The sequence below is a fragment of the Mustelus asterias genome, chromosome 1 (assembly GCF_964213995.1).
Source record: "Mustelus asterias chromosome 1, sMusAst1.hap1.1, whole genome shotgun sequence".
Classification (NCBI taxonomy): Eukaryota; Metazoa; Chordata; class Chondrichthyes; order Carcharhiniformes; family Triakidae; genus Mustelus; species Mustelus asterias.
Window position 1 is genome coordinate 84,170,095 of NC_135801.1, and position 18,120 is coordinate 84,188,214.

General features: G+C 40.7%; 1 protein-coding gene and 1 non-coding gene across 4 annotated transcripts in view; one reads left to right on the forward strand and one right to left on the reverse strand.

The window, feature by feature from the left end:
- Positions 1-12,284, forward strand: part of LOC144494918 (placenta-specific gene 8 protein-like) — a 35,412-nt gene extending 23,128 nt beyond the window's left edge. For all 3 annotated transcript variants that reach the window (XM_078214529.1, XM_078214537.1, XM_078214520.1), the window contains exons 2-5: positions 2,727-2,877; positions 3,718-3,842; positions 7,760-7,888; positions 11,338-12,284. In XM_078214529.1, coding sequence (XP_078070655.1) covers positions 2,769-2,877; positions 3,718-3,842; positions 7,760-7,849 — 324 coding nt within the window. In that variant the 5' untranslated portion in view covers positions 2,727-2,768 and the 3' untranslated portion in view covers positions 7,850-7,888; positions 11,338-12,284. The remainder of the gene's footprint in view (positions 1-2,726; positions 2,878-3,717; positions 3,843-7,759; positions 7,889-11,337) is intronic.
- On the reverse strand, positions 6,796-6,866 carry trnae-cuc (transfer RNA glutamic acid (anticodon CUC)). The gene has a single exon. It is a non-coding gene; the product is annotated as a tRNA-Glu (tRNA).
- Positions 12,285-18,120: the final 5,836 nt, after the last annotated feature.

The following is an 18,120-nucleotide window of genomic DNA, read 5'->3' on the forward strand; positions in this document are numbered from 1 at the left end:
AGGTTTATTTGGTAGCAAATACCATAAGCTTTCGGAGCACAGCTCCTTCGTCAGATGGAGTGGATGAGTTACATGGCAGACATTGCCCCCTGGCTCCCAGGCAGCTTGGCACTGCCCTAGGGTGGGGCCAGATGATGGAGCAAGTGACGGAGATTCTAGAGTACCTCATTGTGGGGGTTCCCATTATGTGGGAATGGAGCAATGGGGGGGGGGGGTTTGCATGGCATTGGGGGGAAGCTGCCAGACACTGAGAATGGAGGGGAGTTTGCACCCTGATGCCAGTGAAGATGGGGGGTTGGGGGGGTCCCCCATGATGCCAGTGAGGATGGGGGGGGGGGGTGGGGAGGGGGTCGGTTGGGTCACCCTGATGCTTGCATGGTTTGACGGGGTGGGGGGCAGCAGTGACCTGACCATTGGGTGGTTCGGGGAGGAGGTTGGCGGTCTGTGTTTTTGAGGGTTAGGGGTGTTCCCCTTGCCTGCCAGGGGTGCCAGTGTCCATGGGAGGTGGGGGAGGGGAGCCTTTAACATTATTTTGCGATTGAGTGCCCTTAAAAAGGGCTCCCTGATCTCTGTGGAGTTAGCCTTGCCGACTCTATCAGATGCCGTCCTGCAAGAATGACGGCATAAAACATACCTCCCGGCTTTTTTTTGACAAAGCGTCAGAAGATGTGGAGAGAAAACCTGGCTTTGTTTCTGGGGGAGAAACACACTGATTTTCAGTCAGAACCTGACACTGTGCCATTTCTTAGGAAAATTTCACCGTGAATCTATTGTCATGATGCTTACTCAGGGCCAGGAAGAGAACAGTGCTGTGAATATTCGGATAGGAAACTTGGAAACACTGACGTCCTGGACATCCAGCAGAAATTTAACCCAAGGACATCTTTTAAATATTTGCAACAGGTTTTCCAATTGATGGGCTTGCTGCCTCTTGGACAAGAAATTGGCTAGTAGGTTAAATGCCGGCCAATTAGGGATGGGTTATAAAGGAGAGTGGACAATGCAGGGGGAGTGAAGGGAATGAATTGGATATCATTGATTCCAATTACCTGAAGATAAGCTTGTTGGGTCTGGCGGTAACACTCCCACTCATCCTAGTCCACAAGTAATGCAATATAGCGGCACTTATCTCATGAATCCAGTCCTTCTCTTCTTCTTTTATCCGCCGGGGGTTCCCAAAACCAGGGAATGTCAGCATCCACATGTTAAAAATATTAATTCTGTTAACGTGAAAACACACGGCTGCCTAAAGGATTCTACTGACCAGCTCGCCTCCAGAGAGTGGATTGGTCTTTCTCCCTTCAACCTGCCACCCAGTAAAACCACAGGTCAGAGGTTGAAGGCAGATGGGGGTCAGGCTTTGATATTATGAAAATATTTTCCTTCTCCCCCCCACACCCTTTGGGGAATTAAAACTCCCCACTATATCAATTCTGGAAAAGATTGGTCATCAGAGAGTTAGGGGGCGATGGTGGAAATGTCCTTATACTAGCAATCCAGGGGCCCCCTAAAAAGAGGGCAATCCAGGGGCTAAGGTAATGATCTGAGGACTTAGGTTCAAATCCAGCCATGCATTCAAATTCTATTAATAAAATCTGGATTTTTTTAAGCTAGTCTCAGTAATGGTGAGCATGAAGCTATCATTAATTGTTATAAAACCCATCTAGTGCCCTTTAGTAAATGAAATCTGCCATCCTTACCCAATCTGGCTAACTCCACGATCCACAGTAATGTAGCTGACTGTTAAATATCTCTGTAATGATTGAGCAAACCACTTACTTCAAGGGCAATTAATGATGGGCAACAAATGCTGCCCTTGCCAGCAAGGCCCACATCCCATCAAAGACTGAAAAAGCACAGTACAAGATGGAAAAGCTGCAGTTTCCTGCACCCAATATGTTGATGGTGGATGCGTACTCTTTGTTTCACCTGTAAAAGCATATGATGCAGGGAACTACCCTAACCTGGAAGAACAGTAAAAAATAAATTTCAGACCAGATCTCTTTTCTAAAGATGAATAACAATGAAATAAATAAAATGTGGCCCAAATCTTCCAGTCTCCAAATTGTCAGATTGGGAGGTAGATATCAGGACCTCGCGAGAGTCCTGAGGCACAGACAGGTATTATAATTGCCCACAGATTTTAAACTTCTGATGAACTGATTGCCACCGCCAGGGACCCTCCACAACCCTGAACTCAGGTTAGAGACATGGGCCAATTCCCCTTGAAAAATTATACCTACAGGTAATTGTTTCTTGAAGCATTGCTCAGTGTATCACTTGCTTTTTGATTCCATTCATACAGTGAATTGAACTTGATTTTCTGGAATTTCATTCCGACTAAATGTAATTCTTCACAATTGCCCTAATTTCATGCATCAAGCTAATACAGTTCATTGTCCATGCTGCTCCGAGTTCACAAAACCACTGCCCCATCCCACCATCACCGCCAAAGGCAAGAAACATTTCCCAAGTATTTTCTCCAGATGTAGATTCTCTCACCAGGTTGGGGAAGATTGAATGTGAATGTTTGTTGGATTAGACTGACGGCCACATCTAGCTAACTTCAATATGGCAGTATTGTGGCCATTTCCCCACAAGCCTGATGTTCTAATCCAAAGAGAAAAATAATGTTGGGAGACTGGAAACGTTACATGAGAAGAGTTGTAGAAAAATCCATTGTCATTACTCATTTCTCAATAAAAAATTCTCTTCATTGTTTCTAGATTTTGTCTGCATCACTGTGAAGCAAAAAAAGAAGCCCCAAAATGGCACAGTTTGGAGTCAACCCCGTGGTTATAATAAACCAGCCTGTCTCCGCAGAAAAAAGGGATTGGGACACCGGACTGTGCAACTGTTGTGCTGATGTGGGAATATGTAAGAAAATCCCAGTCTATGTATATAGTTTTGGATTGTTTGACATAGCCACATTAACTTGTCCTATCTGCTTGCTCGTTAATTTTCAGTTATTTCTAACATACTGGGGGGAGCTTTGAGCCTGAACTCTCCATGCGCAAGATCAGTGGCGCGGCCGCAAAATCTAGAGAGAGTCAGAAAACACGAATCTCGCCAGTGAGATCGCGATTTCAAATTTTCAACACCCCTCGTCACTGGAGTAAATTCAGACGTGCTGCGGGAGCCGAGGAACCTCATTTTAATACATTAGCACATCATTATCAGGCACTCACTCCGGATGTTCCCTCTTCACTGAATATTTAGCAGGCACCAGCATGACATCGTGCCATGGTACATAAGCCTGCCTACTAGGTAATCCCATCGAGGTGTGAGTATCTGCGCTGGTGACAGCTCTGACGCCTCTTCCATAGTGGGCTCCGAAAAATCTCCATTGAAATTGCTTATGTCTGTTGTCTCCAAGGAGTGCGGGAATGGTCCTGGCTGTGGAAAATTGGAGAAATCCATGGAAAAAAAATAGCAAACAATGGCTATTTGCACTTTTATTGCACGGTTTCCAATCAAATATGGCAGAAGATTAGGAAAATGTCCGTGGAAATTTTACCCTAAGATTTTCAAATGCTTTGGAAAGCGCTTTCCTTGATTTTTAAACAATATACAAACAGGGTCAGTAGCGCAAATAACCCATTCCATTCATTGCTGTAAAGTTTACAACATTGCCTGCAAACAGATAAACTTCTCGGCTTTCTCCATTGGAAGTTTGGTGATACATTTGCATTTTATGTTTTCTCTCGTTATTTCTAGGTTGCTGTGGTACGTTCTGTACATTGTGCCTAGGCTGTCAAATTGCAGGGAGCATGAACGAGTGTTGTCTCTGTGGTACTTCCATGGCTATGAGAACGCTCGTCAGAACAAAGTACCGCATTACTGTAAGTAGGTCAGACTTTAAGGACATGTGAAAAGATTAAATAAAAAGCCATTTGTTCCATCTAGCCATTCTCGTTCAATCTCCTGAAGGAATGTTCAGCATAAATATCCCTTGGATCCCAAAAGCGAATAAGCAAAATGTCAGAGTCTCTATTTATCTCATCTCCCTTTTAAACTTCCTTACTATTGTCATCTCCAGTCAGCCTCAGATTATTTGCTGCTACTATTCCAATGCTCTTTCTGCCAGTTTACTATCTTCCACCCTCAATAAACTTAAACTTATTCAAAGCTTAAGTGCCCATAATTCCAACTCATATCCAGTCCCATGCACCCATTACCACTGCACTCACTGATCCACTTGCACTCCAGGTACATCAGTACCTTGATTTTAAAATGGTCAATTTTATTTCCAAAGTCTTCCCAGGAGTTGCCTCTCCCATCTCTGTAACTTGCAGCAAAGCATCCCTATCTCTATATCAAATCCTCTCGTTATGAAGGCCAAAATGCCATTTGCCTTCTTTGCTGCCTGCTGTACCTGTGCAGTTACTTTCAGTGACTGATGCACGAGGACATCAAGGTCTTGCTGAGTGTCCACCTCTGTCAATTTACACACATTCAAATAATAGATTAAAATAATAATCTGCCTTTCTATTTTTGCTACCAAAGTGGATAACCTCACATTTATCCACATTATACTTCTTCTGCCATGTATGTGCCCACTCATTCAACCTGTCCAAATCACACTGAAACACCTCTGCATCCTCTTCACAGCTCCATTCCAACCAACACTGTGTCATCTGCAAATTTGGAAATAATGCATTTAGTTCCATCATCCAAATCATTCATATACAAGGTGAACAGTTTGGGTCCTAGCACGATCCCTACAGTACCCCACTAGTCACACTACCTGCCTATTGGAAAAAGATTCATTTATTCCAACTCTTTGCTTCTTGTCTGCTAACCAGCTCTCTATCCATCTCAAAGCACTACCCACAATCCCATGTGCTTTAAACTTTAAAGTTTAAAGGTCTTTGTGAGACCTTGTTGAAAGCCACCTGAAAGTCTAAATAAATTACATCCATCGGTTCTTCCTGGTCAACTCTACTAGTTACATCCTCAAAGAATTCCAGTAGATTTGTCTTACATAAATCCATGCTGACTTTGTTTGATTAAACCACTGCTTTCCAAATGCCGTGCTATAAAATCCTTGATAATGGACATTAGCACAATTTTAGTACAGTTTTTGGGCAGTAAAAACATGGAAGGTACAGTATTTGGATAACTAAAATGATTTATTCCAGCTTTATAGTATTTTATCACTGTTTTATGTTTCAGGTAAATATTTATACCTACGCAGTTTTCCAGTTCACGTACTTGTGGTTAGATATTCTGACGTCATTGTATAATCCAGAAAATTCCAAAATCCAGAAATGACAGGGCTTCAAGCATTCTGGACTGGAAAGGTTACTGTGTATAAATTAGAAAAATAAATGTAGATTAAGTTTCAGAATAAATCTAAAAGTTTTCCCTTGCTCTTATAATGAAAATGGCAACATTTCGCAAGGTTTGTTTAACCGAAGTCTTCCGGTGATGTAGCAATTGTACTTACTATTGATTTTTGAGGAATTAATTTTATGTTGGAGGAGGGGGGAGCTCTTGACAAAAGTGAGGATCCTTCAGAGAGTAATGGCCTATTTTTAATTGAGCATGGAGCCTCCGCTAATGGGAAATTGGGATGGTTGCATGGAGCCTGGAGCTTCCAGCAGGAGAAATCTGGAAATCTGTAAACCAGCAGTGGACAACCTGTGTTTCAGGGTCCACGTGTAGCCCATCTGGGCTCTGAGTGTGGCCCACAAGATATTTTGTTGACTGTTGCCCACACACAGAGTTGCCACATTCTGCTGATTTCCATCCTCGTAGTTCTTTCCTACCGGTATAACTGAAGTAATTCGTATGTAAAGCAAGGTGCGTGCTGATTGCTCACAACATTGACTGTGAGAGCTGTGCGTTCCCTCTGTGTCCAAAGTGTAAATATTTATTTTGTTTTTACCATTTGAAACTGATGATAGTTCTATTAATATAAAAATGATTAAGCATTTTTTATCACTCATTATGAAATATTCAGCATGTATTAAATGTATATAATTTTATTCATGGGGTCATGATTAGTGAGCAAGCCTGATTTCAATCTTGTGGACCACTGAGATGAAGGAGGTCACTCAGAGAAACACAGAGAATAGGTGCAGGAGAAGGCCATTCGGCCCTTTGAGCTTGCACCACCATTCAATTTGATCATGCACTTTTAGTATCCCACTCCTGCTTTCTCTCCATACCCCTTGATCCCTTTAGCCACAAGGGCCATGTCCAGCTTCCACTTGAACAAATCTAACAAACTGGCCCCAACATCTTTCTGTGATAGAGCATTCCACAGGTTCACAACTCTCTGAGTGAAGAAGTTCTTCCTCATCTCAGTCCATCTAAAAGTTTTCCCTCTCTCTGATAACGAAAATGGCAACATTTCGCAAGGTTTGTTTAACAGAAGTCTTCTGGTGATGCAGCAGTTGTACTTAAAATTACAATATTTTGAACAGTAAGGGAATTAAGGGTTATGATGAGCGGGCGGGTAAGTGGAGCTGAGTCCACAAAAAGATCAACCATGATCTTATTGAATGGCGGAGCAGGCTCGAAGGGCCAGATGGCCTACTCCTGCTCCTAGTTCATATGTTCTTATGAATAGCTTACCCCTTATTTTTAGACTGTGACCTCTAATTCTGAACTTCCCCAACATCAGGAACATTCTTCCCACATCTAGTCTGTCCAGTCCCATCAGGATTTTATATGTTTCTGTAAGATCCTCTCTCATTCTTCTAAATTCCAGTGAGTACAAGCGCAGTCAATCCAGTCTCTCGCCATAACACAGCAGCAAGAACAGGGAGAGGAATTAAACACTGGTCTTGCATTGGCCAGGAATCGAACCCAGGCCTCCTGCGTGAGAGGCGAGAATTCTACCACTGAACCACCAATGCTGCCATGTAGCCCACTCACTAGCCTAAGCTTTCCATCACTGCTGTAAACTGTTGATAAGAACCCAGGAACATCAACAAGGGAGGAGCTATAATCTTGGATGGGAAAAGTCCCATGTCCACTGAAGAAGTCTGCAAGATTGATGCAGAGACTACCGGGTGTAATTTTTAACAGAACAAAGTGGTGGAGCTGATGACAGTTGTTTATCTTTTAATCTTAAAATACTATAATATCAGAGAGATTGGAAGCATTTTGGGCCAGCTATATTTCCAAGACCAGGCATGATAACTCATCTGTCATCAGATATCACAAATCTTTAAAAGCAAATTACTGTGGATGCTGGAATCTGAAACCAAAAGAAAAAATACTGGAAAATCTCAGCAGGTCTGGCAGCATCTGTAAGGAGAGAAAAGAGCTGACTTTCCGAGTCCAGATGACCCTTTGGTCCTCTGGACTTCGGGTCCAGATGATCGCTTTGACACTAAGCAGACATATTAGGTGCCTGCATAATACCTAACACATTTTCCTATGTAACAGGCAGGGCATTGCAAAAGCATTCATTAGGTGAAGACCTTTGAATGCTGTGTGGCAACAAGGTGTGACATCAATGTAGATATGATTTATTGTATTATAAGGGAAGGATGAAAGGTTTAATGTTAGGTGTAGGAAAAAAATGAGATTACCAGCTAAACGTCCTCTCAGACCACAGAACAACATTGAAACGTACTGCCCTGACCTACCAATACATGTTAAGACATTTCTCCTGTTTCTGGAACCCAGGCTGCACGAGAATTGGATTGACGACAAAATAAAGAAAGGTATAACAATAAATAAAAGTAGTTTAGTGTTTATTTATTGTACTTTTTAAAAATATCTGTTTGTACCTGCTGCACAGGGAAGCCTTTGTGGTGATTGGTGGACAACAATGCTTTGCCTCCCGTGCTCTCTTTGCCAAATTAAACGAGAAATAAATCACCATAATTAATGTGGTTCAAGGTTTTCTGCATACATCACATCAGATTTGGTGAGTAGAGGAATCCAGTTATAAACATTTTTTTCAAGGATAATTGAAGGTAGAATCAGCTTGGCTCAATTGGCAATACACTTGTCTTGAAATAAAACCTTGAAAAAAACTCCACCTCAGGATGTGCGCATAAAATCTAGTCTGACATTAGATTAATGTCTCAGATCAACTGAGGTTCCATTTGCTTGATCAGTAGAGTACTATAGATCCTATGGTGTCATTCAGAAAAGAGTGAGAAGTTCTCCCAGTATCGTTGAGAACTTTCCTCTTTCCTTACCAATTCCAGAGAAACAGATTAAATGGTCAATCTTCTCTGTTTTTTTTGTGGTACTTTGTTATGCACATAAGTCTGCTGCGCCTGCATAAAAATAATCTCTGCATGCAGATATTCACCACATATGAAGTGGTCCGAGGTCTAAACAGATGTGGTAAATATATACATATAATGGTTTCCATGCGTTTTCATGCTGCAGAATACAATTTATATTAATTTTATATTACAATTCATAATTACAATTAATATTAATTTTATATTACAATTCATAGAAACCCTACAGTGCAGAAGGAGGCCATTCGGCCCATCGAGTCTGCACCGACCACAATCCCACCCAGGCCCTACCCCCACATATTTACCCGCTAATCCCTCTAACCTACACATCCCAGGACTCTAAGGGGCAATTTTTAACCTGGCCAATCAACCTAACCCGCACATCTTTGGATATTAATTTTCCAATTTGAAGTGAGACCATAAGAAACAGGAGCAGAAGGCAGCAAAATAGGGGCACCCAATACAAAGGAAGATTTTGTGGTTGCTGAAGGGCAAACATTTCAGCCCTAGGACATCGCTGCAGGAATTCCTAAGAGTTATGTGCTGGGCCCAAGTCTCTTCTGCTATTTCATTCATGACTTTCCTCATAAGGTCATGTGGAAAATCAGTTTAACACAGCAAATGGTTAGGATCTGGAATGGACTGCCTGAAAATGTGGTGAAGGTATATTCAACTGTGGCTTTCAAAGGGGAATTATATAATTGTATATTGTCACAGAGAGCTGGTGCGGACATGAGGGCCTTCTGATCTGTAACCATTCTATGATTCTATTACAAAGATACTGAAGAGGGTGCTATTATATTTGTAATCTCTGTGATGAAAAAGCTAATATTTACATATATAAACTATTATATTAAATTTTTAAAGAAGAAATATGACCTAAATTAACTATTACTTTCTAAGCATTGATTTTTTCTTGTATTATGATTTCCAAATTTGCAAGCACTACCATTCTTAAATCTCTAGCTACCCAATTTATTCCTTTATTCCTTCTTGGGCAGAGGTGTTGTATAGACCATATTGATTGAATTGTATTGGCTGAAGCTTGGCACCCGTAATGCCGAAAATGTCCAGAGGAGGCTGAGATGGATCATCCACTCCATATTTCTGGCTGAAGATTGTTGCAAATGCTTCAGCCTTATCTTTTGCACTGATGTGCTGGGCTCCTCCACCATTGAAGATGGGGATATTTGTCGAGCCTCCTCATCCAGTTAATTTAATTGTCCATCCATTGTGGATTTAAGAACATAAGAACATAAGAAATAGGAGCAGGAGTAGGCCATCTAGCCCCTCGAGCCTGCCCCGCCATTCAATAAGATCATGGCTGATCTGAAGTGGATCAGTTCCACTTACCCGCCTGATCCCTATAACCCCTAATTCCCTTACCGATCAGGAATCCATCTATCCGTGATTGAAACATATTCAGCGAGGTAGCCTCCACCACTTCAGTGGGCAGAGAATTCCAGAGATTCACCACCCTCTGAGAGAAGAAGTTCCTCCTCAACTCTGTCCTAAACTGACCCCCCTTTATTTTGAGACTGTGCCCTCTAGTTCTAGTTTCCTTTCTAAGTGGAAAGAATCTCTCCATCTCTACCCTATCCAGCCCCTTCATTATCTTATAGGTCTCTTTAATAAGGTTGCAGAGCTCAAGTCTGATTCATTGCTTGTGGGATTGCTTAGTTCTGATTCTCACATGCTGCTTATGCTGTTTGACATACAGGTAGCTTCACCAGGTTGACACCTCATTTATAGATATGCCTGGTGCTGCTCCTAGCATGCCCTTCTGCATTTTTCATTGAACCAAATATGATCCCACAGTTAGATGGTAGAGTGGGGGCTATGCTGGACCATGAGTTTATGTATTGTAATTGAATACAATTCTGCTACTGCTGATGCCCACAGCCCCTCTTTGAGCCTAGCTTTGAGTTGCTAGGTCTGTTCAAAGTTTATCCCATTTAGCATGGTGGTAGTGCCTCACAACATGTACTCTTTCCCTCTATTTATAAAGCCCAGGATCCCATATGCCTTATCATCCACTTACTCAATCTGCATCTTCCAACAATATGTGCACAGCTACATCATATACTATATATTAATTGCTCACTATATGTTAATTGTCTAACAGCATATAACCAAAACAGTAGCATGTGGAAACATTGAGGTTCCTGATTTTTTTTTAAGTAACACTACTAGTAAGATTGTATGATAAAGGATATATATACAGCTGCCCCTCTGAAATAGTATATAATAAGTCACAAGACCATAGGTAAAAACATCAGTCTATAAAAATAACAGTGATGAAACCAAATTTGCTTACCCTATCCTGCAATGTTTTAGCTTTCTAATGAGAAGACAAAGTTTAAGCTCCCCTAATGTTGTAGTAGGTAAAAATACCATATGGATTGCAAGAAGACAGGCAAACCAGGAAGGTCCTGTGTTCAATTCTTCTTCTCCATGCTAAAATCTCATCTCAGGTAGAACACTGCAGTTACCCATCATATCCCTGGGCAAAGGAGTTTTCAAATCACCCAAGGTCTTCTTTACTGATAAAAGCAAATTACTGCGGATGCTGGAATCTGAAACAAAAACAGAAAATGCTGGAAAATCGCAGCAGGTCTGACAGCATCTGTGGAGAGAGAACAGAGCTAACACTTCGAATCTGGATCCAGACTCAAAACACCTGCTGAGATTTTCCAGCATTTTCTGTTTTTGTTTCTCCTTTTCAGATCATGTTTGAACTCTGCTAGAGTCTGCTTGTTATGTAATCTTCAGAGTATGTCTAGAATCTCACCTTTACTCTACATCGAACAGTCTGCTAACACTCGCTGTTTAGTCTGATACAGGAAGGATGGGAGACTGGGCAAGGCACCAGAGACTGCTAGTGCTTGTTGAAGCGCAAGGAGTCAGCACCAATAGAAGGGGAGAGGGATCCATTTCTATCAGTTTCAGAGGTGGAGTGGAGAATCATGGTCGTATTTTTGATGGAAAAGTTTAAAGAGCTAAATGGTCTATTCCTACTTCTATTTCTTACATTCATAAAGTCTGTGACTATTCATAATATTAATATTTACTTTGATTAATATTCATGCTTTCCACTATTTTTTTCTTTCTTTGCTGGCAGGTAAAGCCTTTATATGTTAAATTCCTCCAATACAAAATGAAGATTGACAAAAAGAACAACAGAGCAAACAATCGAAAATTGCATCGACAACAGATTAAAATCTGACAACCAACAGCATATATGCAATTTGTTTTTTCCATTAAACTTTTTAAAATCATTGTCCTGAGATGTGAAGTTATCCGCCAGAGTCACATAGCATGTGGTTAGCCTGCAAGGGAATTCTCAGCTTGTGCCAGTTACACTCTGTAAATGCTCTAGCGACGTACATACAGCGCCACAGAAAGTGAACTCTTTCATTAGCATTGTTGAAGGAAGCACACCAACCCGAAACCAGGCTGGCCCAAATTGGGCCAAAGTTGGATGTTCAAGAATGATCCCAGAATGGCCCAGATAGACTTGTTTCAAATATAGGATTCATTTCTTTATGTCAGATTCAAAATTTGCAATTTTCTATAATTATTTCCTTCAGAACAATTTTCCAGGAACTACCCAAATCTGAAACTACTTAAAGCAATAGAAATCTTCATTTTATTTATCATATTTAATTGCAAGTATATGACATTTTTAAAACTGCTTTCCAAAGAACAATTTGAATGATCTGAACAATCACACTGGCAGAATAAAAAATGATGACTTGATACATTGCTGAGTCTGCTCCAAATTTCAATTCCTCCCTATGTGTTCCCCCACAACCCACGCTTCCCTCCCCTCCCCCCTGCCCAATGACCACCTTTACATTAGAATCTCTATCATTAAATGTGAGTTAGCAGTATACTGTTTCTCTTAAATCATGTATCACAGAAGAGAAATGGTCCATCTAATGTCACCTTTAGAACACGCAAGAAAAATATATGGATATTATTTCTGGAATTGTTTTCTGATACATCGCAGATATCAACAAACTTAGTGTACGTATTCTTGCATTCAAATAAAAACACTACAAATTTAACTGTGTGTGTTTTACTATAAGAATAATTTAGAATGGTGTTCTATAAGAATGGAACATACAGAAATGTTGGAACTGAAAGCATTCAGCTGAATGAATTGTGTTGTTGAAAGTTCACATAAGTGAATTACTGAGGATGTTGGAATCTGAAACAAAAACAGAAAATGCTGGAAAATCTCAGCTGGTCTGACAGCTTCTGTGGAGAGAGAACAAAGCTAACGTTTGGAGTCTGGATTCAGACTAAAAACATTAGCTCTGTTCTCTCAAACTTGCCTGGGCTTGCAAAATCTCACTAACTGTCCTGGCTGGAGACAATACCCATCTCTTTAACCTGTGCTTAACCCTCTCTCCACCCACATTGTCTATACCTTTAAGACTTGATTACCTGTAAAGACTCGCATTCCAACCATTATTTTGTAAATTGAGTTTGTGTCTTTATATGCCCTGTCTGTGAATAGAACTCCCACTCACCTGATGAAGGGGCAGCGCTCCGAAAGCTAGTGGCTTGTGCTACCAAATAAACCTGTTGGACTTTAACCTGGTGTTGTGAGACTTCTTACTCTCAAAACAGACCAGCTGAGATTTTCCAGCATTTTCTGTTTGTGCTTCTACTTTTCACATCATGTTTGAACTCTGCTAAAGTCTGCTTGTAGGTGAACTTCAGAGTATGACTAAAACTAGAACTCTGACTACTCTAGCTTCACTTCCCTACTCTTTCCAGGTAGAGCCCACACACTACATATTGTGGATGCACTGGTGTTCATTAATTTGTCCACTATGAGCGCTGGACAATAAAACCACCACTGGCTTAATTAAAGTCGCTCACTTTAAATCCCCAGGATTCTTAAAAGTTACACGAAACACTCAAGTTGAGTTTAATGTATTTGAATCACCTACTTTATTAAGTATTAAGTTTTGAAACACATTCAAAATGGTAGTAGTGTACGCCATCTACTATGTGCACTGCAGCAACTCAGCAAGGATCCTTCAACAGCACTTTCCAAGCCTGTCTAGAAGGACAAGGGTAGCAGATTCATGGGAACACCACAACATGCAAGTTCCCCTCCAAGGCACTCATCATCCTGACTTGGAAATATACCCCGTGCCTTCACTGTCAAAATCAGCTCAAAATCTTGGACCTCCCTTCCCAACAGCATTGTGGGGGTGCCCCTACATCACATGGACTGCATTGGTTCAAGAAGGTGGCATACCACCACCTCCTTAAGGGAAATTAGAGATGGGCAATAAATGCTGGCCTTGCCAGCGACGCCCACAGAAATAACCAGGGTAGTTCATAGAAAGCAACCAGTGTTGCCCAATGTCCTTTGATCTCTTGTATTGTGAAATGAGTACACATAGTTTCTTTTGTTTTGCTTAGTTAATTTTGCCACAAAAATCAGGATATTTAGATTTCAAATTCCGCTTATCAATAACAAAGTTGCAACACTGTTTATTGTATTGTCCAAAATTGATGTCTCACTTAGAGCATTGTTTATGATGCCATTGAAAATTATTTCTAAGCTGATTATAAATTATGATGATTGTTAATTGTCTGGTATAAAAGATTGTTCCTATAAGCATGGGGTGCCTTTTAGACATGATTGTGCCCTTTACTGGCCCCAAACCTGCTGTCGTAGTAATCACAGAGCTAATTTCACTCACCACTATTCATGCAGAAATGCTACAACAACTTCAGGTGAGGACCAATGTGTTGAATGGTGTCAAGTTGTTGTACTTGCTTGGTCAGTACAAACTAAATTCACCACAAATTTAGACTGGGCTGAAGTGACTGGCACAAAAGATCACAAAAGTTTCTTTTGCACTGGACTTAATTTGTGTTTGAAATCTTTTGCATTCTTTGGCCAATTTTGGATCAAGTCCGCTGGAAAGAAAAACAACAAAGAGAAAACTCCAGGCCAATAAAGCTGATAAGGAATAGGCCATCCTAGATTTAGTCTTGAAGTGTGAACCAGAATTAGTTAAAATCGACACAGTGACACAGTGGTTAGCACTGCTGCCTCACAGCGCCAGGGATCTGGGTTCAATTCCAGCCTCTGCTAACTGTCTGTGTGGAGTTTACACATTCTCCCCATGTTTGCATGGGTTTCCTCCGGGTGCTCTGCTTTCCTCCCACAGTCCAATGATGTGTGGGTTAGTTGATTGGCTATGCTAAATTGACCCTAGTGTCAGGGGGATTAGCAGGGTAAATATGTGGGCTTACGGGAATAGAGCCTGGGTGGGATTGTGGTCGGTGCAGACTCGATGGGCCAAATGGCCTCCTTCTGCACGATAGGGATTATATGATGCCCTGCGATGGTAAAGGCACAATTTACAAATGGGGACTGTAATATTATTGTATGTTAAAATAGGTTTGATGGGGAGCATGGAGACCGACAAACCAAGGTTTTAAATTTAAGTATGGTAAACTTTGAATGTCTGAAAAATGTATTGGCCACAATAACTGTTACTGTGTAAACTGTGTAAACCACTGGGAAATATTCAAAGTATTTGGCACAATACAAAACCATTATAAGGAACCACTTGTGTAGTCGAACAACTGTGGTCAACAAATGAGATAAAGACAGCATCAAATTAACAGAAATGATTTACACAATGCAAGGAAAATTGGAAACCAAGCACACTGGGATACCTTATAAATCAACATAGTGATATTAGAAAGTAGAGGTGCAAGCAGAAATTGACATGTGACTTCAGACCTACAGCAATGTGGTTAATTCTTAACTGCCGTCTGAGATGGTCTGGAAAACCTCTCAATTATGGGAGCAATGAAGCATGGGCAACAAATGCCATCCTTACCAGTGAGGTTCCCAGCTTATGAAAAAATAAAGAATAAAAAAGCCTTTAAACTTCCCTTGTATCCCTTTATAATTCTCCAATTCCAGATGGTCTCTACAGCCATTTTCTTTTGCTTTTTCTCGTTTCGTTTGTTGACCAAGTTTGTACAATTATACAAACAGGGCTCTTTCCCTTTAAGGGTATTTCAGGTCTCCCATCGCTCATCCATAGCTTTTATTCATTAATGTTTCTGTCCAGTCTATTGCACTCAATTTCTGCCTCATCTCTCCAAATTCAGCATTATCCCAGTTTAAAGCCTTGGTTCTTGATTCATATTATTCACTCTCAAAACTGATACTAAATTCTATTACATTACATTCACTGTCTGTGTTCTCTTCCAATTAGATTAACTAATTATTACTCAGCACTAAATCTAAGATGGCTTGTTCTCCTCGTATTAGGAAAGTGAGTAAAATCCTAAACAAAAAAATAGTTCTTCAGCCAATTAAATTTACTCTTAGTTATATCCAGAATCAGCTGAGCACACTGGATACATTAAAGGCTGTGGGTACGGTACAGTCACAACACTGGCATCTACCTGACACTGTGGAATATTGCCCAGGTATGTCCTGTCCACAAAAAATTAGAACATATCCAATCTAGCCAATTGTTGCCCTATCAGTTTACTTTCAATCATGAGCAAAATGATGGAAGGTGTCATCAAGCAGTACTTACCATTAATACGCTCATCAATGCTCAGTTTGGGTTCCACTAAGTTCATTCAGCTATAAAGTTTCGTCACAAACAAGGATTGATTTGCAGAGATGAATTGAGAATAATTACCTGTGACCTCAAGGCAACATTTGACAGATTGTGACATCAAGGAGCCGCAGTAAAATTGATGTCAATGGGAATCACAAAGGAAGTAGCTGCGGTTGTTGAAAGCTGATCTCAGCCCCGAGGACATTCCTGAAGATGATCCCTGAAGGCTCACATGTGGTAAAACATGGACAGCATTCAAGATTGGGCTGATAGGTGTCAAGTGATATTCAAACGCACAAGTGCCAGGGAATCTAATCACCTGCCCTTGGCATTGAACAGAACTATCACTGCTCAATCTCAACATCAGCAGTTTGGGGGCCATCATTGACCAGAAGCTTAACTGGACCAACCTCATAAATACTGAGTAAAACAATGAGTTAGAGGCTGGGAAATCTGCGGAGAGTAACTCGCTTCCTGACTTCCCAAAACCTGTCCACCACTTACAAGACACAAGTCAGGAGTGTGACAAAACACTCTTCACTTGCCTGGATGAGCGCAGCTCCAACAGTACTCAAGAAGACTGACACTATCCGGGAGAGAGGACAAATGTAAAGATAAAATGCAAGAGAGAAATAAAAGAAATGAGGAGAGGCTGGAAACTTCCTTGTGATCAGGTGTGAGTAAATACATTTGTGTTTAATGACATATATACCCAGAAAATAAAATACTGAGACTTTATAGTATGCTGGTGAGACCAGTTAGAATACTATACTCAATTCGGAGCATTCTGGGCACTGCACCTTAACACAAAGTAGATAGGCTCACACTAAAAGTACACAGCAGCTAATACGACGAGATTCCAAATTTAAAACAGATGAATTAGAAGAAATTAGAGCAGCTTTTGCCTTATGCCTAAAATGATGATGATTAAACTGTATTTATAACTTTAATACTTTAAATTAACTACAGGCAATTATTTTGAAGTAGGCCAATAAAGTTGTGCTGTGGGGTATAAACAAGAATCAATGAAAAATTAGAACAGAAACCAGAAAAACATTTTTGCCCAGTGGTAAGTGGTTTTACAAAAGGTTTGCAATAGCCTCATCTGCTGGCCATAGTGAGGCGTACAGTGTTAAAAAAAAAAATCAGCCCCATTTTGGACGCCTGCAACACAGGTTTCTGTCCAGTCTCTAGAATTCCACAGGCTTTACAAGAATTTTAAACATTCTCAAGATACGCACTATTTTTTCTCATGAATTTGAATGAAAAACACTATTAATGATTTAACATGTGAAAGCACATTCAGGCTGCAACAGTGTCTGGCTGGAACATTAAAAGAAAATATTCTATCTCCAAGGCCAGCTTTATACAGAAACTTGGATAAATTGCGGGAAACAATCTTCAAAACGCCAGTAAACATCATGTTTCATCCAATAATTTATTTTATTCTTAAATAATGGAATGACTTTGGCAACTTTTCCAATCCAATGGGGTACAATAAAATACAGTAAAATCCCAATGAGTCAAATCCCAAGGGATTCACCCACGAATCTGCATTAAGCAGAGCTTTGTGACAGCCAAGGAGGCCCCTTTCCCATCTGAATGCATCTCTATGTAACCCAATATGCCTGCAAATGTGCTCCAAGTCAAAAACAACAGATTCAAATGCCAAATGGAAATGCATAATGCTGCACGTGTGAAAAGTCTTTATTTATTTTGTTCAAACCTTACAATGGCCCAAACTTGTAACAAGCATTGAAAAACATCAGGTGGTAGCTTTGGAATCTTTTTCTGCATTGTGTGCTTCATCTTGAATCGGTCCTGCCACCCGTCGCTGCAGGTGAACTCCACTTGGTCCAACTTCTTTGCAAGGGCAACTCCCTTTTACTGTAGAATTGGACCCATAGCGGAGATTGTTCTGCACTTGCACTGCCTTGAACCACATCAACAGAGCTTCTTCAATATCGGGATAGGCAGCCATCAGTCATCCTCTGAATTTCTGCTATCATGGGCATCGTCCTATGGGATTTGCTATTCTTTCAGCAGGGAATGGTTGACTTTACATAACCACAATTTTGCATCATTTGAGTCCATGACATATTGCGATTTCACTGCAGGAGCAGGACATTTGGAACCTCCAGCCGTTTCCACCATTCTATAAGATCATTGCCAAGCTTCTATTTCAACTCTAACCACTTTTTTGCTTGACCCCATATCTTCGTAATGTCCAAAAATCTATCAATCTCAGCTTTGTCTATACGCAACAATGAAACATCCAC